This window comes from Mastomys coucha, unplaced genomic scaffold, assembly GCF_008632895.1.
Source record: "Mastomys coucha isolate ucsf_1 unplaced genomic scaffold, UCSF_Mcou_1 pScaffold3, whole genome shotgun sequence".
NCBI lineage: Eukaryota > Metazoa > Chordata > Mammalia > Rodentia > Muridae > Mastomys > Mastomys coucha.
The window spans coordinates 205829-227988 of record NW_022196909.1 but is presented as its reverse complement, the minus strand read 5'-3'; the positions used below and the strand labels follow the sequence as shown (position 1 = coordinate 227988).

The 22160-nt window shown below is 41.1% G+C and overlaps 1 protein-coding gene across 4 annotated transcripts in view; it reads left to right on the top strand.

Moving 5' to 3' along the window:
• Positions 1-22160, top strand: part of Dse (dermatan sulfate epimerase) — a 62900-nt gene that overhangs the window by 39768 nt on the left and 972 nt on the right. For 3 of the 4 annotated variants that reach the window (XR_004112182.1, XR_004112181.1, XR_004112183.1), the window contains 4 exons: positions 9399-9652; positions 12205-12444; positions 17962-18169; positions 20149-22114. Coding sequence is in view for 1 of the 4 variants with exons in the window: in XM_031346879.1 (XP_031202739.1) it covers positions 9399-9652; positions 12205-12444; positions 17962-18169; positions 20149-21907 (2461 nt within the window). In the remaining 3 variants the exon portion in view is untranslated. Of the gene's footprint in view, positions 1-9398; positions 9653-12204; positions 12445-17961; positions 18170-20148; positions 22155-22160 lie in introns of those variants that run through there. The other variant, XM_031346879.1, reaches the window with a different exon arrangement.

Here is a 22160-nt window from a genome sequence, read left to right as displayed (position 1 = left end):
ATAGATAGGTAGGTAGGTAGGTAGGTGACACAGATAGATAGATAGATAGATGACAGATAGATAGGTAGGTAGATAGATTATTGGAATAAGGTGATGGGGCAAACGTCATTTCACTTTCTATATTGAATGGAAAGTGCTTCTAAGAAAACAAACAAAATTGTTTGAAAGCAGGGGATATTCTTTTTGATTTTGGCACAAGTGATAAATTATATCTTTCCTCCTTAAGTTGGCTAGAATCTTTCCTTCTTTAGTTAACTGTGCTTATGGCTAATAAGCACAGATCAGGTTTCCAATACATTCAGCATATTATTTTCTTAAGTTGGCTGGAATCACTGTTCAGCACCTTATCTTCTCTGCTTTGGACATTCTGAACATCTCTGGCTCCTTTCTGATGATCTCGTGGTGGGCCCTCGGTTTGCCCTGGACCCTGACTGAGTGTCAGGACTGCTTCAGCTTTAGGATCTTCCAGGGCCAGGTCCTGGTAGGGAACTCTTCCTGAAGGACATAGATACTCACAGGATATCAAACTTCCCTTTAAGACAGTGATCTTCAGACTTTTTGAAATATGACTTACAGTAAAAAGCAAAATTTTCATCCTAACACAATATCTGTCTGTATAATTTTTCATGAAATGTATATGTTTATGTGTGTATAGAAAATAGCCCTTAAATTTAAATAATTGTGTTGGTATGAATGTTTGGCTATAGAGACTTTTGAAGTTAGATTGCATGTATTTGCATTATGATATGACTACAAGTGTATCAAGGACAGGGAGTGGAATGTTGTGGGTTGGGTGAGAACGGCCCCATAGGGCTCATTTTTGAATAATTGGTCCTCAGCTGGTGAAACTATTTTAGGAAGGATTAGTTAGGAAGTGTGGCCTTGTTGGAGGGGGTATGTCACTGGGAAAGCGCTTTGAGGTTTAAAAGCCCAGTCTCTCTCTGCCTCCTGCATGCAGATGAGGATGCAAGTTCTCAGCTACTGTCTCAGTACCATGCCTGCTTGTCTGCCCACCTCTAGGCATGCTTCTTCCATGATGGTCATGGACTCACCCTCTGGAATTGTAAGCAAGTCCCAATTAAATGCTTTCTGTTACAAGTTGCTTTGGCCATGGGGCTTCTTCACAACAATAGAAAAGTAACTAAGACAAGTATGTTTTCTAATCTTACTGTTTTTCATTTTACTCCATTCTATTTTATTAGGTTCCATTAAAATACGCTCATTTAATAATCTGTAGTTCCAGCCGGGTGGCGCACACTTTAATCCCAGCGCTTGGGAGGCAGAGCAGGTGGATTTCTTGAGTTCGACGCCAGCTTGGTCCACAGAGTGAGTTCCAGGACAGCCAGGACTACACAGAGAAACCCTGTCTCAAAAAACAAAAACAAAACAAAACAAAACAAAAAATCTGTAGTTTGAAAACTGCTTAATATTTTGATAAGCAGGCAATTCCTCTAAAGAGAGTCCGGCTTTACCATCCCTCACCAGTAAGGGATGCACCCCTCTCTGAATGGTCTCTTCATTCTGTAATTCTAGTCTTTAGGATGCCTCTTCCCAAAATATGCTGAAAAGTATCTTTTTTCATTTAGAAGCAGTACAAATCTATGATTAATAAGCACAGTTCAGGTTTCCAATACATTCCAGCATATTATTTTCTATTGGTGCTCAGGATAAAATCAGCCACAGTTCATTCACTATTTTTAAAAGTTGCCTAGATTTTATGAAGTTTTTGTATACCACTTTAGGAAAATCATTTAAAAAATCATATTGTAAAAGAAAATTTTTGATGAAGTCTTCTAAAGGAATATCACACAACTATGCCATTTCTGAGAGGATGTCCCAAGGACGTAAGACTCTACTGCCTGCATCCTTACTTCACTTTGGCTCTAGTATTTCGGGTGGTTAGTATTGCACAGTCTAGAGCCACCTGGGAGTGAGTCTTAATAAAAGATTGTCTAGATTGGATTGGTCTGTGGGTTTATCTTTGCAATTATCTTGATTGCTTTAATTGAGCTTAGAAAACCCATTCTTTGTAGGTGGCACCACTCCCTAGGTTTGGGTCCTGGACTCCCGTAAGAGTGGAAAGGAAGCTAAATACGAGGGAGTATGTGCAGATAATATAGCTAGCTGCTTCAAGATCTTGCCTTGACTTCCCCACAATGATGGGCTTAACCTAGAACCGTGTCAAATAAACCCTTTCTACCCTAGCTTGCTTTTTGTTGGGTATTTTCATCACAACAAAAATATAGCCAATACAGTATTTTTCTAAGGAGGAAAAGATTTATCAATTTGATTACATTTTTTGCCATAATCAAATTATTGCCTCAGGTTGTTCTATGTGTTTTCTTTTTCCATGTTAGTGGGTCACATGTTGAAGCAGATACCAAGATGACCAAATGTTAGGCAGCAATGAACAAAAGAGTGGGTCAGGCTCTCGAGAGCTGTAACCCTGTACTTTTGACGTGATGTGTCATTGCTACAGTAACTAAATACCTCAGTGCAGATAAACTGCTGAAAACAACAGAAGAGGCCAGAAATGTGAGCACAGCCTGTGCCCTGACTGCTTCCTTCTGAAGGCTTGGAGGTAGAAACCATCTCTTGTCATTCTCTCTTTCTTTTGGTTTGTTTTTTTTTTAATTGTTTTTTTATTGATTTAACTTTTATTGCATTATGAGAAAAGATACATGATTTCAATTTATCTGAATTTGCTGTTAACAAACATATTTTAATTTTTTTTTTTTTGAGACAGGGTTTCTCTGTGTAGCCCTGACTGTCCTGGAACTTACTCTATAGACCAGGCTGGCCTCGAACTCAGAAATCTGCCTGTCTCTGCCTCCCAAGTGCTGGGATTAAAGGTGTGCGCCACCACTCACTGCCTGGCTAACAAACATATTTTAAGTAAATAGAATTAAATCATATTCTTGTTTCTCTTTTGTACCCTAACTCCTCCCAGAGACCCCCCTTCAATACCTACAGTAACTTTTTTGTCATATTCTTTAAAATTTATAAAATATTTAACAATAAAAATGAGTATTACAAAAGTTTTTTGATATAAAACAACAATCAATTTAACAGTCTTATGTAGATGCTTGTCTACAGCAATACTGTAAACACATACATTTTTCTCAATATAAGTTTTAAATATTTCCAAACATATTAACTGTATATTTTAAAATAATACATCACTACTAGTATTTTTTTGAATGAATATAAATATATAAAGTGTTTTTGTTTGCTTGTTTTTATGTAGTAGAGTTTAAAATCTTGGCTCTTATTGGTACAAGCTCAAAATAAGAACAATTTTTAGACATTGGATTTCATTGTCATGAGGCTGTACTTCAGTGACCCTCACATCACCAAAGGATTTTACCTCCATTGTAGCTAAGCTGAGAGTTGACAGTTCTGCTGCGCCAAGGAGTGAATTGTAGGCATGATTTTTGGGTACAGACTTCCTGCTATGGAAGATATTTACTGGCCCATTACATTGGGAGTCTTCACTCTCTTCTATACCTATTATCCTTAGGTTTGATCTTCTCAGTGTGTCTCAGTTTCCTGGATGTTTTGGGTTAGGAGGTTTTTGCTTTTTGCATTTTCTTTGACTGTCGTGTCAATGTTTTCTATGGTGTCTTCTGCCCCTGAGATTCTCTCTTCTATCTCTTGTATTCTGTTGGTGATGCTTGCATCTATGACTCCTGATTTCTTTCCTAGGTTTTGTATCTCCAGGGTTGTCTCTCTTTCTGATTTCTTTATTGTTTCTATTTCCATTTTTAGATTCTGGATGGTTTTGTTCATTTCCTTCACCTGTTTGATTGTGTTTTCCTGTAGTTCTTTAAGGGAGTTTTGTATTTCCTCTTGAAGGGCTTCTAGCTGTTTGCCTGTGTTCTCCTGTATTTCTTTGAGGGAGTTATTTATGTCTTTCATAAAGTCCTGTATCATCGTCATAAGAAGTGATTTTATATCTGAATCTTGCTTTTCTGGTGTGATGGTGTGTCCAGAACTTGTTAAGGTGGGAGAATTGGGTTCTGATGATGCCAAGTAACCTTGGTTTGTGTTGTTTATTTTCTTACACTTCGCCCCTTCCCCCACACCCCATCCCCAATCTGGTTATCTCTACTGCTACCTGCCCTTGCTAAATCTGACTGGAGCCTGTCCTTCCTGTGATCCTGGTTGTGTCAGAATTCCTCAGAGTCAAGCTGTCTCTGTGATCCTGTGATTCTGGGATCCTGTGATCCTGGGCTTGTTAGAGTGCCAGGGAGTGGAGCTTCCTCTGGGTGTTGTGGGAGTGGCTGCGGAGTTTGCACCCAAGGTCTGTTCAGGGCACTGGCCCAGGCAGACAGGACGGAACCAGTGCCACTGGGCTGGCAGAGTTCCTGTGTGCCTGGGTTCCACAGGTCCCAGTTACTCCCAGTGGTGGGACAGATGTGTCCTCCTCACCTCTGATCCTCTGATCCTGGGCGTATCAGAGTGCCTGTGAGGGGAACCACTTCTGTATGTTGTGGAACTGACTGCAAAATTTGGGCCCAAGATCTGCTTAAGGTACCGGCCCAGACAGACCAGGAAGGAACCAGTGCCACTGGGCTGGCAGAGTTCCTGCGTGCCTGGGTCCTGCTGGTCCCAGTTACTCCTGGTTTTGGGACAGATGTTGTGTCCTCACCTCTGATCCTGGGCATGTTAGAGCGCCTGGGAGTGGAGCTTCTTCTGGGTGTTGTGGGACTGGCTGTGGAGTTTGCTCCCAAGGCCTGCTCAGGGCACCAGCCCAGACAGCCATTCTCTTTGTGTAATGTGCTTACAGAAAATCCTAGGACAATAGGATTTATTTATTATTTATACATAAGTACACTGCTGCTGTCTTCAGATGCACCAGAAGGGGGCGTCAGCTTTCATTATGGGTGGTTGTGAGCCACCATGTGGTTGCTGGGATTTGAACTCAGGACCTTTGGAAGAGCAGTCAGTGCTCTTACCTGCTGAGCCATCTCGTCAGCCCTATTTTTCAGTTTTATACAACTTTTTGTTCTAAGGTTGATAACAGCTATTTTTAAAATATTGCTTAATTTTTCATTATACACTTAGCCATTAATTATAAACCAGACCTTTGGCCAGTCTTGTAAATCTCCTTGAAGGGTTTTTAAGCAAGATATTCTTTCTTTGCATATGTGACACGTGTGTGCATGTGTACACACGTGTGTGCAGGCGTGCTTGCTTGTTTGTACACATAAAGAAGCCAGGGGTTGATCTCAGGTATTTTCCTTCATCTTTTTCTATATCATTATTGTTGTTGTTGTTGTTATTTTGAGATAGGGTCTCTTATTGACCATAGAGGTTGCCATTTAAGCTAGACCAGATGGCTAGTGAGCTCCAGGGATCCACCTCTCTGCTCCACCTGTACTAAGGATGTAAGTGCATTTGCTAGGCTTTTTTTCCTGGGGAGTTGGGGACCCTACTTTAGATCCTCACACTTGCACTTTCACACTGAGCCATGTTTGCCCTCCTCCAAAGCAAGCCATTTTTAAGGTGTATCCTTCCTGGCTGACTCTGAAGGAGCTGCCACAGCCACAGCCACAGCCTTCGGCTAGCGTTGGATGACACTCGCTCTGCTGGGTTGCATGTGTCTTATTTGTTTTCTCTCATGTTGTCCTTCTTGTTTTGAGTCCCAGTTTTCTTTGTTTTTGATAAACATACTAATGAGCAGATTTTGAGATGTTGGATGTCTCTGTGTGTTTTTTATTGGTTATTTAATCAAGTAATTTGTCAAATTTGAAGCAATGTAAACTTGGTAGATTGTTTGCTGCTGTCTTCTGTACATAATTGATAATTTGGAAAGCATATAAAAAATTGCTATAATAAAAATTTGACCTTATTAGGCTGTTAAATTTTAGAAAGATACATAATGCCTTCTGTCTTTCTTTTTCTTGAACCCTGTGCTCACACATGCCAGGAAAGCCACCTGCCACTGGACTCTAGTGATAGTAATAAAGATTTTTAAGAAAAATTTAAAAGCAAAAGTAATTTATGAAGGAGGGTACTGGTTTTATAGTCTTACAAACCTTATATATATGCTTTCTTTTTCTTTTTTTATTCTTTTCAGTTTTTAAGACAAGGTTTCTTTGTGTAGCCCTGGCTATCCTGGGACTCTCTCTGTAGATCAGGCTGGTCTAGAACTCAGAAATCTACCTGACCCTGCCTCCTGAGGGTTGGATTTAAAGGCGTGCGCCACCACTGCCCAGCGTGGTGTGCCTGTTTTCTAAGCTGTCATGCATGAAGAATATGACAGCTTCACAGACGTGTGTTGGAAAAGTATTTCAGTAATCTGCTCACATATTTGTGGATATTCTTTCTTGTTTCTACACTAAAAAAAATTTCTCTAAAAATTAGTGGCAGTATAAAATCCACAGACGATGGCAATGAGCTTTTAATCCCCTTTTATACCCAGCTCTGTTTGCTATATGTTGCCCTTACAAACGCTTTTTTGGTCCATGAGTATAGTGTCATGCTGCCATTATTTTCAGTGTTTGTTGTCCTTTGTTTCCAGACTAACTCGGTTAGCTATACAATATAAAAATGAATCTTCTGTGTTCTTCCCAATTTCACGAGGAGAGTGTTGTGTGCTCGGAGCCAGCACCAACTGGCTGCGTTTTGTATTGCTATTGATTTATAGTTGCTATTGTATTTGCTATTGAAATGTACCGATCCCTATAGTGACATTTATTATCCATTTGACAATAGTTAAAATGTGAGTTCAGAAAGAAAGAATTAATGTTTCTAACACGAACTGGAAAAACTTATTTTAAAAACATTGCTATCATTATTTAGTGTGGGTGAGAGTTGTAAATGATAGGAGAAAACTTTGAAATCTGGAAAGAGTCTGCATTCCTTCAAAAAATCTTTAATTTTCCCTGTAGTATAAAGAATGCAGAGCTGGGAATTGTGATATGGCCTATGTGTGCTTCACAGGAAGAGACTGCCAATTCCACCCGAACACCCATATTCAGATAACAGGCTTTGACTCAGCCCAGAAGATCGGTTAATGTATATCCATATGAATATACTCTAAAGTGAAAGAAAATCATCATTTTCTTAATGATTCCCCAGTTAGACTTTTTAATAAATTCATTAACTACTGCTCCTATCATATTGAGTTAGAGCTTCTCTCTGCTTCATCCGTGGGCTGAGAGCAAACTTTTTTCCTTTTTTCTTTTTAAATTTAATTAATTTACTTATTTTACTTATTCACTTTATATCTGGATCACTGCCCCACTTGTGGTTACTCCCTCCCACAAGAGCAAACTTCTTTTAGTTTCTATGACAACAGAAGTAGCATATATAGGGGAAGGATTTACATCAATGGCTTTCTATCTTGCAAACGCTGTGATCCTTTAATACAGTTCCACATACTGTAGTGACCCCAACCATACAGTTATTTTTTGCAACTTCATAGCTGTAGTTTTGTTACTGTTATGAATCATAATGTAAATATCTAATATGCAGGATATCTGATATGTGACCCTATAGGTTAAGAACTGTTGATTTAGGTAAACTTCTAGACATACAGCTATTATAGGATACCTTTGAAAAAGATAAATAGATAAATTCTGCATCTATTGGCATGTTTTGTTGAGTCACAAACTGCTTGAAAAGAACAAACTAAATGTCCAGGACCTAGACAATTTAAAGGAAATTGCTATTGCAATATTTTACAAAGGTTAGGAACTGTATCTTGCGTAATATTTGTAACAATAAAGTCATTGTTTGCACAGGTGTGTGAGGGCTTGACCGGTGATAGCAAGCCACTGATATCAGGGCCATTGTGGCTAGGTGTATACATTGCTATTATTTATAGATGGATCATAACATAGTGCGATGGCACGGAGCTGGGCAGCTCACCAGTCACTATAAGACAGTAGACAACCTGTTGCCAGTCTCTGACAATAGCATAGACTTGTGTTTTGTTTCTAGAAGCAGAGACTTTATTTACAAGCAGTGTAATGCTGACGAGCCGAATTGCTGCAGAAGGGCATCTTCTATCTATCTATCTATCTATCTATGACTTTTCAAAAAAAGGTTTCTCTTTATAGGCCTGGTTATCCTGGAACCCTGTAGACCAGGCTGGCCTTAAACTCACAGAAATTTGCCTGAGTGTTGGGATTAAAGATGTGAGCCACCACTGCACAGCAAGACAACATTTTTTTTTAATATGGCCAAATGAATAAGAAACTCATCAATCTTTGTCTTTTTAGTACCAGGTTATAGTACCAGGACAGCTAACTGGTATGGTGAGATTATTATACATGCAAAGAGATCCTGCCAAATTCCTGGCTCCGTAATCACATCATCATCATTGCAAGTAGTATGGCCTGCTTTTAATACATCAGTTCCTTCATTATTTTTTTCTTTTCTTTCCAAAACTATTTACTGAGAGTCATCTGTGCCACACACAGATGTGGTTGGAGATTCAACGTGCATGTGTATACACACATACACACACTCACACACACTCACACACACACATACACACACACTCACACACATACACACACTCACACACACATACACACTCACACACACATACACACACACTCACACACACATACACACACACTCACACACACACTCACAGTCACACACTGTAATCAGAAAAACAATGGGGATAGAACTTCATTTTGGAGGAGCATTGAAATTCTGATAGGGTGACCAGGTAAGGCCTCATCAAGATCACTTCTCATTACCCAGTCAGTCTCATCAATGTTTGAGCCTCATTTCCCTTCTTGGTTGACCTTGTATTTCTGTCTAGACTATGGTGTTGTAGACTGCCACACCTTCATGCTGACCAGCTGACATCCATATTGGAACTTTATTCAATATGTTTGTTGAGTTGTTTTCCCAAGACAGCCTTAAGAGCAGCCTTACAAGAGGAGGGTGAGCAGCAAGCTGCGTTGCCCTCGTGTGCTCTGTTCCTTATGCACCTGAATGCTTTCTTATACCTCTCATAGAGAATGGAAAATCTAGCCAGGTTGTGGTGATGCACACCTTTAATCCCAGAACTCAGGAGGCAGAGACAGGTGGATCTCTGTGAGTTCAAGGCTAGGCTGGTCTACAGAACAAGTTCTAGGACAGCCAGGGCTACACAGAGAAACCCTGTTTCAAAAAACCAGTAATGAATGAATGAATGAATGAATGGAAAATATAAAGTAAAATAAAAATCCTAGGAGTTTTGATATAGCCAGAAGCCTGAGAGAGAGCAGCATTAACTCTGTAGTCCTCACATGAGGCCAGCTTGGTGCTGGAGCCTAACGTCTATTCTGTATCCTTAGACTGCTTGGATTATGTCTTCATTTGTATGATTTGTAAAGAGTGGTGAAAGGAGTGAGGCCTGCACTCAGTTCTGGGTTATTTTTCTGTTACAGGTTGGTGAAAGATGCACCTTGGGATGAAGTCCCACTCGCACATTCCCTGGTGGGTTTCGCCACTGCGTATGACTTCTTATATAACTACCTGAGCAAGACACAGCAGGAGACATTCCTGGAAGTGATTGCCAATGCCTCAGGCTATATGTATGAAACTTCCTACCGAAGAGGATGGGGGTTCCAGTACTTGCATAACCACCAGCCCACCAACTGCATGGCCTTACTCACTGGAAGTCTTGTTCTGATGAACCAAGGTATGGTATCCTAAGACAGCCAGAGCATCGCCCAAGCCACTGTCAGTCATAGCGGCCATGGGAGAAGAACAAGCATTATTTCTCACTGTTCTTGGGTACATGTTAATACTTGAATCCAAATTAAGCCTATAGGTGAAGTTGCATCCAAGGCATCTTTTAGGTAACTAAGGGCACGTAACTTTTAAAATGCCAGCTAGTCCTATTACCCTGCAGTTTCCTAAATCTGGCTAATAACTGTCCCACACCAAAACTCTGCAGCACAGGATCAGTGATAAGCACTCATTCTTCGGGAGAATTCTGACAGTGGAAGACTGTCAACTTAGAAAAAATGGAAGTTTTTAAAGTAGGTTTTAAATTTGAAAGTGTATATTCCTAGCATGCAGGTGGGTGAACCAAATACAACTAACTACCTCCCGTAACACACACACACACACACACACACACACACACACATATACACACATACAGTCAGAACACCTAGTCTAGATCACTCAGGTCAGAATTGGAAGCAGTTTTTGTGGTTTGCATTGTTACTCTTTCTTAATATGTCACTGAAGCCTTATTTTTCCCATAAGCATTTTATTTTGGTGGGAATGTAGGGTTTTTCTAGTATTAGAATATTAAATATATCATTGGAATATTAAATACATCCTTGGAATATTAGATAGTAAATATTAGAATATTAAATATATCATTGGAACACTTAGAATAACTGAAGCCTTGTATTGCCTGTAAGCGTTTTATATGGCTGGGAATGTAAGTTCATGGGAGCGTCTGCCTAGAGTATGCAAGCCTCTGGGTTCAGTCCCAGAAAGGAAGAAAGGAGAGAAAGGAGGAGAAGAAAAGTGAAAGAATTAACTTTATCAGCAAGACCTTGCCATATCCAGCTTTCTCTCTGTTGTGTCCGCTAGCGTCACGTGTAATCAAGTCTCGGAAGAAAAGCTTCAGCTGACAGCTTGACTATTATACTGATGGTTTTTCCAGGCTGTAGAGTATGTTGGTAGACATTGTCGTGTCAGCTAGTGAGAGAACACAGAGGGCAAACCAGGTAGTGTGATATCAGTGGAGTGACAGCCAGGCTATAGACTCCAGCCATATCACTCGCTAGCTGGAGACTGAGAACACAGGAAGAAAAGTGACTATAGGTAAGGAGAACTGCCAGAGAGGCTGGAGCTGGAAAGGCTGGAGCTGGAAAGGCTGGAGCTGGGTCGTAGCAAGAGCCACACGACAGTTGCCACATCTGTACAACAAAGTATGAGGGCAGGATGATCCTTAGGGTCTAAGGGACATGGTGTATGCTGGGACCTGGGTCACTGCTGACCCGGCAAGCTAGCCCGTTGCCTAGCAGCCCTGTGGTTGTGTGATCAGTAGTCGTGGGACACACATGTTTATAGAAGTCTCCACCATATTAGAAGGCAGTAAGCTCAACGTTTTCCTGTCACTGTGTGTGTCTAAAATGAGCCAACTTTTCTGTAGTTTGGGAACAATACAGGATAAACCGGCTTGTTGAAGGATTAAGTAAGGCTCAGCGCTACGTAGGCTGTAACGTGAGGAGTTACTGTTACCTGAGTGTGAGAGTTCTAGAAAGCTCACATTTTTCCGTCCAAGGATTTTGTGAATGTAGTCTTCAGTGGAAAATTTAAACAATGTGATCCTGTGAAGGAATGCCTGCATGCAGTCACACAGCTTGCCCTCGACAAACTTAGGTTTCCCAGCTGATTCTTGTCACTATCAAATTTCTACCTGATCATTCTGTGTAATCTGAAAGCACAGAAGAATCAGAGTTGTCTCCTGGGACAGCACAGGCTGAGGAAACTATCCTTAGCATTTATAGTATTTTTATGGGTTATTATATTGTTGGAAGATTGGGAAAGTGATGAACTTCTGAAAAATAAAAATAAAAACAAAAACTAGAAAAACGAAAAACAAACAAACAAACATATTCAAGAACTTTTTAGGAAAGCATATACCAAATTTCCATGCAAGTTGTGATGCAGTGTATGTGTGTGTGTGTGTGACTTTAGCTTATTAAAAATCGAATAATTACAAAAGCTGGGCGGTGGTGGCACATGCCTTTAATCCCAGCACTTGGGAGGCAGAGGCAGGTGGATTTCTGAGTTGGAGGCCAGCCTGGTCTACAGAGTGAGTTCCAGGATGGCCAGAGCTACACAGAGAAACCCTGTCTCGAAAAAAAAAATTGAATAATTACTTGGTCCTCACTGAAGGGTTTATTTAACTACTAAATGGTCTAAGTATTACTATACTTAATATTTTATGGTAAATATTTAATATTTACTAATCTTAATATGCAATAGTAAATATTTAATATATATCAACTGGTATTTAATAACTTAATAGTAAATGTTTTAAAACTTCTTAACCTACACATCATGTACAAACTAGGAAAGGGTATTATTTATCATGTTGACAAATAAGAGCATTAAAAACGTGTGATTTGTAATCATATACTCTGGGTTCCTTGTAGAGTTTTGTGTGGCCATATTTTTAGTCATGTTCTGTTTTAGCCTTTAGTCATTATTTTCATCTTTCAGGATACCTTCAGGAGGCCTACTTATGGACCAAGCAAGTTCTAAGCATCATGGAGAAATCTCTGGTCTTGCTGCGAGAGGTGACGGATGGCTCCCTCTACGAAGGAGTTGCGTACGGCAGCTATACCACTAGGTCCCTGTTCCAGTACATGTTTCTTGTTCAGAGGCACTTTGACATCAACCACTTTGGCCATCCATGGCTTAAGCAACATTTTGCCTTTATGTATAGGACCATCTTGCCAGGTACAGTCAAACGGGAGAACATCATTTCTGACTATGAATATGAGCTAGAAGTGAGCTCGGGGCAGGGTGGGGAGGCTTGTCTACTGAGATGCAAGTTTCTTTTTCATCCAAGAAAATTTTAAGACATTAAAATTTTGGAAGCACAAGTGAAAATTTGCAGTTTCAGTATTTTATTTGGAATATAAAGGATCAGGCATCATTTCTATCCCACCATAGCACTTCCATTATGTATTTAAACTTGTTTTCATGAACCTAAACAAGATACAAGCATTAACAATTGCACTTCACTTCTTTATCTGAGATCCATGCTTAAGACTATTGTAGATTTGGGTTTTAAGTTTTTTCATTCAAACTGTACAGATTTGAAATAAATAGTAGACTATATATACATTTTGTATTTGAAGCTTAGTGTTTTCTTTGAGTGTTTTATTAAGTCAGTGTATAGTTCAGTGGTAGAATGCTAGCTAAACATGTTTAATACTGGTTTAATACCCTGGTTTTAATCAATCCCTAATATCCTATAAAGAAAAAAGTAATAAACCACAAAATACCACTATATATGATTAAACATTATATTGAAATATGTGCTGTAGAATACAGAAAACAAAACAAAATGCTTTGAAACTTTAGTGATAATCTGCTATCTCATTGTATATCTAAAAATGTGTATAATTATATATATATGATTTACATATAGCTTACTCACTTCTAAAACATCTTTATAATTCTCCTTATTTCTAAAGCAGGACTAAGATCAGAAAATTTAGGAAGTAAATTTTCATCAGGGTAGATTTTCTTCCCTTGGGAAATACAATTTTTTATAATTCTGATATCCTAGTTTCTTTTCTGTTGCTATGGTAAAATATATCGACAAAAGACTACTTACAAAAGAAGAAGGTATTTTGGCTTATAATAATTCCAGAGGGACCAAATCCATCATGGCAGAAAAGACTTGGCAACAGGATAAGATGACTTGACAACAGGAGGGGGAAGCTGGCTGAACTCATCGTGTCTATATATCAGAACCAGAGAAAGAGAGAGCAGGAAACTTGGCCAGGCTATAAAGTCTCAAAGCCTGTCCTCCATTATTATACTTCTTCCAGCAAGACTCCTAAAGCTTCCATAACTGCTCCAAACACTGATATCAGCTGGGGACTAGTGTTCAAACACGTGAGCCTATGGTGGACATGTGATATTTAAACTATAACAGTTTTCTCAGCTTGATACAATGCTAAGAGTCTCAGTGAAGGATTATCTAGATTAGGACGATATGTGGGCATGTCTGTATAAAATCATCTGCTCACTGTGGGTGACACCATTCCCTAGGAAGGGGCTTCTGGACTACATGAGTGGAGAAATGTAGCTGAGCATTAGTATACATGCATCAATTCACTGCTCTCTGCTTCTCACTGTGAATGTGATGCGATGTGCTGCTTTGAGTTCGGGCTGCCTTGACTTTCCCACAATAATAGGTTGTAACCAGAAATCGTGGTCCTAATAGGCCCTGTCTCCATTAAGTTCCTTTTGTTCAACAACAAGAAATAAAACTAAAGACAGTTTATTCTATCTAGAATACAACAAAGAATCCAGTATTTCAGTCTTTTTGCTCTCTCTCTATATGTACATAGACTAGACAAGCTCTCCCCTTAGATTAGTTATTCTTAAATTAATGCAGCAGCCAAGGATTGGCTCAGGTACAATGCTTGCCATGCAGGTATGAGAACCTGAGTTTGAATTGAATTCCTGGAACCCTATGCAAAGCCAGACTCAGTAGTAGGATCTGTTATTTCTTTTCTTTTTTTTTTTTTGGTTCTTCGAGACAGGGTTTCTCTGCGTAGCCCTGGCTGTCCTGGAGCTCACTTTGTAGACCAGGCTGGCCTCGAACTCAGAAATCCACCTGTCTCTGCCTCCCAAGTGCTAGGATTAAAGGCGTGTGCCACCACCGCCCAGCGTAGGATCTGTTATTTCAACACTCATCTGGGGAAATGAAAGTTGTGGGCTACCTACCCTGGTATCTACGATGGTTAGCAGCAAGAGATCCCATCAAAAACAAAGGGCAAGTGACCTAACATCTAAGATTGCCCTCTGCGTCCGTACAGACATCATGCCATGGGTACAGACATCATGCCATGGGTACAGACATCATGCCATGGGTACAGACATCATGCCATGGGCACAGACGTCATGCCATGGGCACAGACATCACGCCATGGGCACAGACATCACGCCATGGGCATACACGTCATGCCATGGGCACAGACATAATGCCATGGGCACAGACATCACGCCATGGACACAGACATCACGCCATGGGCACAGGCATCACGCCATGGGCACAGGCATCACGCCATGGGCACAGGCATCACGCCATGCGCATACACGTCATGCCATGGGCACAGACATAATGCCATGGGCACAGATATCATGCCATGGGCACAGACATCATGCCATGGGTACAGGCGTCATGCTATGGGCACACTCTTTTGCACTCAGGTGCCCGTGCATGTTCACACACATAAAGATAAAAAGTGAAACTGTGGGGCTGGAGAGATGGCTCAGCAGTTAAGAGCGCTGACTGCTCTTCCAAAGGTTCTGAGTTCAAATCCCAGCAACCACATGGTGGCTCACAACCATCAGTAATGAGATTTGATGCCCTCTTCTGGTGTGTCTGAAGACAGCTACAGTGTACTTAGATATAATAATAGATAAATCTTTAAAAAAAAAAAGTGAAACCGGGCTGGTGAGATGGCTCAGCAGTTAAGAGCACTGACTGCTCTTTCAGAGGTCATGAGTTCAAATTCCAGCAACCACATGGTGGCTCACAACCATCCATAATGAGATCTGACACCCTCTTCTGGTGCATCTGAAGACAGCTGCAGTGTACTTACATATAATAAATCTTTAAAAATAAAGAAAAATAAATAAAAAAAGTGAAACTACATAGCAAATAACCATTTAAAGAGTCAGTTTAGGCCTATTCTGAAAACTCAAATGCTTATTTTTAGGCTTAAAAAGAAATGTAGTATATAGTTCTTGATAATCAACGACTGTGTAAAGGAAGGGACTTGAAGGAGGTTCCAGTGTTTTGTAATTTGAGCTAAGATCTGACAGCAAGCCTTCTCTTGGTCGTTTCCTTAGCTAGGGAAGACAGTTGGAGTACATTTAAGGGGGCCCCGGCTATTGTGCTTTTTAATGCAACAAATTTAAGGAACATCTCTACTAAGCCTGGTATTGTATTGGGCAATTTAAGATTTAAAGAGGAATATGTCGCCTATCTAAAGGAACTTATAATATGAGTTTTGACATACCATATTTTATAATATAATTAATTATACTAGAAGATTGCTTATTCAGCTATTAGAAATCAAATTACTAGCTATAAACACATTCATGGTAGCATTTTAGAAAAGACTCTATTTTTATTTTATTTTTTTCAGTTTATTCTCAACTACCACACACACATACCCCTTCTCTGATACTACAGTAATGATTATGCTTGTTTGGCACAGGGTTTTCTTCCTTTCTGCTCTATGATATTTGAATTTACTTTTGGTTTTCTTCCCTAACCCCAGTAATAACAATGATACCTGACTCTGATTCTTGCATTTTCTCCGTCTTTTAAATTCCGGTAGTATGTATTAACAGAAGCTTTCCTGGAAATTCAGTTTTTGTCTTCACCCTTATAAGCAAATTAAGTTTTATTCTATTGGAAGCCAAACTGAAGCACCCTACGTTCTTTTTTTTTTTTTTTAATTAGATATTTTCTTTATTTACATTTCAAATGCTATCCTCTTTTCTGGTTTTGCCCTCTGGAAACCTCCTATCCTATCCTCCCTTCCTCTGCTTCTATGAGGGTGCTCACTCACTCACCCACCCACCCACTCCCACCTCCCCTTCCTGGCATTCCCCTACACTGGGGCATAGAGCCTTCACAGGACCAAGGGCCTCTCCTCCCATTGATGCTTGACAAGGCCATCCTCTGCTACATATGTGCCTGGAGCCATGGGTTCCTCCATGTATACTCTTGGTTGGTTGGTTTAGTCCCTGGGAGCTCTGTGGGGTCTGGTTGTTGTTCTTCCTGTGGGGTTGCAAACCCCTTCAGCTCCTTAAGTCCTTGCCCTAACTCCTCCATTGGGAACCCCATGCTTAGTCAAATGATTGGTGAGAGCATCCGCCTCTGTATTTGTCAGGATCGTCAGAGCCTCTCAGGAGACAGCTATATCAGGCTCCTGTCAGCAAGCATTTATTGGCATCCATGATAGTGTCTGGGCTTGGTGACTTGCTTTTCTTGTGGGATGTGGGTATCCAGGGCTTGCTGTAGTGGGAGAACTGGGTTCTGATGATGCCAAGAAACCTTGGTTTCTGTTGCTTAAGTTCTTGTGCTTGCCTCTCAGGTTATCTCTAGTGCTACCTGTCCTCACTGTCTCTGACTGGATCCTGTTCCTCTTGTGATCCTGGTTGTGTCAGAACTCCTCAGAGTCTAGCTGTCTCTGTGATTCTGGAATCCTGAGATCCTGGGTGTGTCAGAGCTTCTGGGAGTCAAGCTGCCCTCTGGGATCCTGAGATCCTGGTGTGACCAAGCTCCTGAGATCCTGTTGTGTCAGAGCTCCTGGGAGTCAAGTTTTCTCTGGGTGTGGAAAGGGTGGGTGGGGAGCCAGAGACCTGGGTTTGCTCTGGGCACAGGTGTAAGCTGGAAGGAACCTGTGTGCCTCTGGCTGGGTTGGGGTTTGTGTTTCCCTGGTTCCTGGGGGATGGGGTGGAGGGTTGCCACTTATGCTGGGTGTTGGGAAAGATGTTGTGGCCTCAGTTGTGATTTTTAGGGTGTCAGAGCTCCAGGGCTCCTGGGTGTGTCCATTCTCCTGGGAGTGGAGCTTCCTCTGTGATCTTGTGATCCTGGGCATTTCAGAGCACCTGGGAGTTGGGCTCCATCTGGATGCTGTAGGAGTGGGTGCAGGGTCAGTACCCTTCTTCTCTGGGTACAGGTTCAGACCAGAAGGAACCTGTGCCACTGGTTAGACGGGGGTTCCTGCATCCCTGGATCCAGGAGGGTGTTGGGGAAGATGTTGTAGCCTCCTCACCTGTGATCCTGGGAGTGTTAGAGCACCTAGGAGTCGAGCTTCCTCTGGGTGTTGTGGGACTGAGCACCTTACATTCTTAGCTTGGCCTAGAATTCGAATCGAGATGCAGAAAATCCTAGTGCCTCATTACAGCTTCAGGACCACACCTGCAGACGATGGTGTCTGTCTTAGATGCAAGCTTGATCATTCCTAGTGTGGACATTGAGAGGAAGAGGGCCAGTGTGTGTGTGCTAACAGGTGTGCCACATCTGTTACCAACAACAGATACCAGCTTTCAGGGCAATTATGGTAAACTGGTATGGCACAGGCCATGAATGTCACAGATTTGTTTGCTTTTATCTAAGATCGTAATTTTAAAACAGGTCTGATGATCATTGTTTGGATCTTTCTAGGAAAATACAGTTTTAAATTCAATCTTTTCAAACTTTTTCTTCCACAGGGTTTCAAAGAACTGTAGCCATTGCAGACTCAAATTACAACTGGTTTTATGGTCCAGAAAGTCAATTAGTGTTCCTGGATAAATTTGTCATGCGTAATGGGAGTGGAAACTGGCTGGCTGACCAAATCAGAAAGAATCGTGTAGTGGAAGGTCCAGGTACACCATCCAAGGGGCAGCGCTGGTGCACTCTGCACACAGAATTTCTCTGGTATGGTATTGTTGACTGACATTCCAATGAAATGGTTTCCAGGTTTTTAACTATGCACTATGCTTTTCTACAAAACAAATAAAAACCTCTCTCCATAGCACCTAAGTAGACACACCTTTAATTCAGTTTTTAACAGCGTCTAAACCTGTGTTAGAAACAGTTCTCCATGTTGATGATCTAATTACCATCTGCATTTCGTATACTAGAGATGTCCTAAGCTTGGACTATTTCATAGATGAACCTGCTTTGTTTTGATTTTATATCATTCATTTCTTACATTGTAGAAAGAAAAGACTCACAGTTTTGGCCGGATTAATCTGATGACCACACCCCCTGACAAAGTAGTAAAATCTTTTGTTTTGTCTTGGTAAATGGAGCATTCTAATCCTCCGAAGGACAGCATAGCTGTCCCCAGGTTTCACAGCTGTCCAGTGTGTTCACAGTATCTGACAGGTTCACTTTGATAATAAAAAGACCATGTAATTCTCTTTGTTGTAATCTTTTAAGCCTAGAAGAAATCTGGGTCTCATTTTTTTTAAGTATTGCCAAGTATGTTGCCATGAAGTAAATTAAAGTCAAAATGACAGTTAATTGTTGAGTTTTGAAAAGATTGAATTCACATCGTATTCAGTCCCCAAATTAGCATTTTCAGAAATTTCTTGACTTTATTTCCACACGCCTTCTCCCTGAAGTTTAAACAAGGAGAAAAAAATACTATAGAATAACTGCCTATCATTTAACCAGCATTGCAAAATTCCTTTCACAGAAGAATTTAAGGCATTATATGTAAGGATTCTTTTGCTTCTTTTGGAGGGTATGCAAGTAATTACACAAATGCAGTTTCATTTATGAAGAAATAAGCAACCAAGAAAGCTCTAGAGAGCTAGCTGTAGGAGTTAGATTAATGCTGCATCTGAAGTTTAAAATGTGCTTTTGTGAGAATATTCAAACCTACCAAAGCTGAGAAGAAGCCCTGTCTAGAAAAAACAAAAACAAAAGCAAAAAAAGCTGAGGAGATGGTCATTTAGTTTTATACATATATTTTATGTTACCTTAATTAAGCAACTTCTATACTAGTCTTCAGTACAAAGAAGATTTCTGACGTTATGACACTGAGACTCTAGAAGTGGAGAAAACCAAACACCAGTGTATTTATGAGCTAGCACTCAGTCTACCTCCTCTTCCTCATCATGAGACCTTTTCAAGGCAGTTGTCCTACCTTATCAAAAATAATCATCTGTGTTCTTCACCGCTGTAGCACTTTGTGTTAAATATCAAATTCTATTAATGAACATTGAAAATAAATAAAAATAAGCCATTTCTGACCACAAGTTAAAACAAAGCAAGACCTTTGGTTCTGGGCTTAGCAGTAACCACAGTTTTAAATGTGTCAGTGTTTATTTTTTGCAGTTTGACCCATTTATATTTTTTGGTATGCTATTCACAGAACATTTTGTCTCCTCTGTGAAGTTCTACCATGTTTTAATAGTTTTAGAGGGAAAACGTCTGACACAGGAACAAATTCCAGACTGATTGATCATCAGCTCCTGTAGAACAGCTCTTTGGTGCAGATCCGGCCGGATGTTCAGAACCAGAGCCTAACATGGGGTTCTTTAGGGTAGGATTGTTGACTAGAATTGTGATGAAGTGTTTAAACCTAAGAATGCAGCAATTTGGAAAGCAACTCTAAAGTTGCCCAGTAAAGAATATCCAAGTCGAAGTTAGTGGCAGAAATTGTTTTCATCTCCAGCCCAGTAACATGGGTTGCACAGTGTGCTTCCATAAAGTCCCCAGTGCTCGGCTTGGTGCATGCTGAGCTGAGAGTGTTTTGTGACATGTCCCTGGTATTCTGCCCTGCCCCAGGTAGCATCTGTAGATTGTATTTTGCAACCATATTTCCATGTGGCAGCATAGTTCTAGTGAGTTCTTTTTACTTACATCAGGAAACCATTTAATTTTTAAAAATTTATTCCCTTCAGGTATGATGCCAGCTTGAAACCAGTTCCACCTCCAGATTTTGGTACCCCAACACTGCATTATTTTGAGGACTGGGGTGTTGTGACTTACGGAAGTGCACTACCTGCAGAAATCAACAGGTCGTTCCTTTCCTTCAAGTCAGGAAAACTTGGGGGGCGTGCAATATATGACATTGTCCATAGAAACAAATATAAAGACTGGATCAAAGGGTGGAGAAACTTTAATGCAGGACATGAGCATCCTGACCAAAATTCTTTCACTTTCGCCCCTAATGGCGTGCCATTCATTACCGAAGCCCTCTATGGACCAAAGTACACTTTCTTTAACAATGTTCTAATGTTTTCTCCAGCTGTGTCAAAGAGTTGCTTTTCTCCCTGGGAGGGTCAGGTCACAGAAGACTGTTCATCGAAGTGGTTAAAATATAAGCATGACCTGGCGGCCAGCTGCCAGGGGAGAGTGATTGCGGCAGAGGAAAAGGGTGGGATTGTTTTTATCCGAGGAGAAGGCGTAGGAGCTTATAACCCCATGCTCAACCTGAAGAACATTCAACGGAACCTCATCCTCCTCCACCCACAGCTTCTCCTCCTTGTGGACCAGATACACCTGGGAGAAGAGAGCCCCCTGGAGACAGCGGCAAGTTTCTTCCACAATGTGGATGTCCCTTTTGAGGAGACAGTAGTAGATGGGGTCCATGGAGCTTTCATCCGGCAGCGAGATGGCCTCTATAAAATGTACTGGATGGATGATACTGGTTATAGTGAAAAAGCAACCTTTGCCTCAGTGATGTATCCTCGGGGTTACCCCTACAATGGGACAAATTATGTGAATGTCACCATGCATCTTCGAAGTCCCATCACCAGGGCAGCTTACCTCTTCATAGGGCCATCTGTGGATGTCCAGAGCTTCAGCATCCATGGAGACCCTCAGCGGCTGGATGTGTTCGTAGCTACCGGCGAACATGCCTACGCAACTTACCTGTGGACAGGTGAGAACACGGGACAGTCCGCTTTTGTACAGGTCATTGCAGATCACCAGAAAATTCTGTTTGGCCAGAGTTCAGCCATCAAAAGCACCACTGTTCCCGAAGTGAAAGATTACGCTGCTATCGTGGAGCAGAATCTGCAGCATTTTAAGCCCGTGTTCCAGCTGCTCGAGAAGCAGATCCTATCTCGAGTCCAGAACACAGCCAGCTTTAGGAAGACTGCGGAGCGCCTGCTGAGGTTTTCAGATAAGAGACAGACAGAGGAGGCCATCGACAGGATTTTTGCTATATCGCAGCAACAGCGGCAGCAGCGAGGCAAGTCAAAGAAGAGCCGAAGGGCAGGTAAGCATTACAAGTTTGTAGATACTGTCCCTGATATTTTTGCACAAATTGAAGTCAATGAGAAGAAGATTCGACAGAAAGCTCAGATTTTAGCACAGAAAGAACAGCCCATAGATGAAGATGAAGAAATGAAAGACCTTTTGGATTTTGCTGATGTCACATACGAGAAGCATAAAAACGAGGGTTCCATGAAAGGTGGCTTTGGGCAAGTGCGGATGGTGACAAGTCACAACAAAGCACCTTCACTGTCAGCCTCGTACACCAGACTCTTCTTGATTCTAAACATTGCCATCTTCTTTGTCATGTTGGCCATGCAACTGACTTATTTCCAGAGGGCTCAGAGCCTCCATGGCCAACGGTGTCTTTATGTAGTCCTCCTAATAGACAGCTGTGTCTTACTGTGGTTGTACTCCTCCTGTTCTCAATCTCAGTGCTAATGCCAAAGCCGTGAGCCTCTCATGATCACTAGAGTTCCTAATTTTTTATAATTTCTCCCCCAGATCTATTTGGGCAAATTTAAGGGAAGTTGTTTTCATACACAAAAAGTAGGAGTATGGAAAGCTCTGAACTCAAGTGCACGCAAAGGACGTCCCTAAGGTGTAAGGATAGCGTTGGCTATCCCGTGTGCCTGGGATGTCCCTAAGGTGTAAGGATAGCGTTGGCTATCCCGTGTGCCTGGGACGTCCCTAA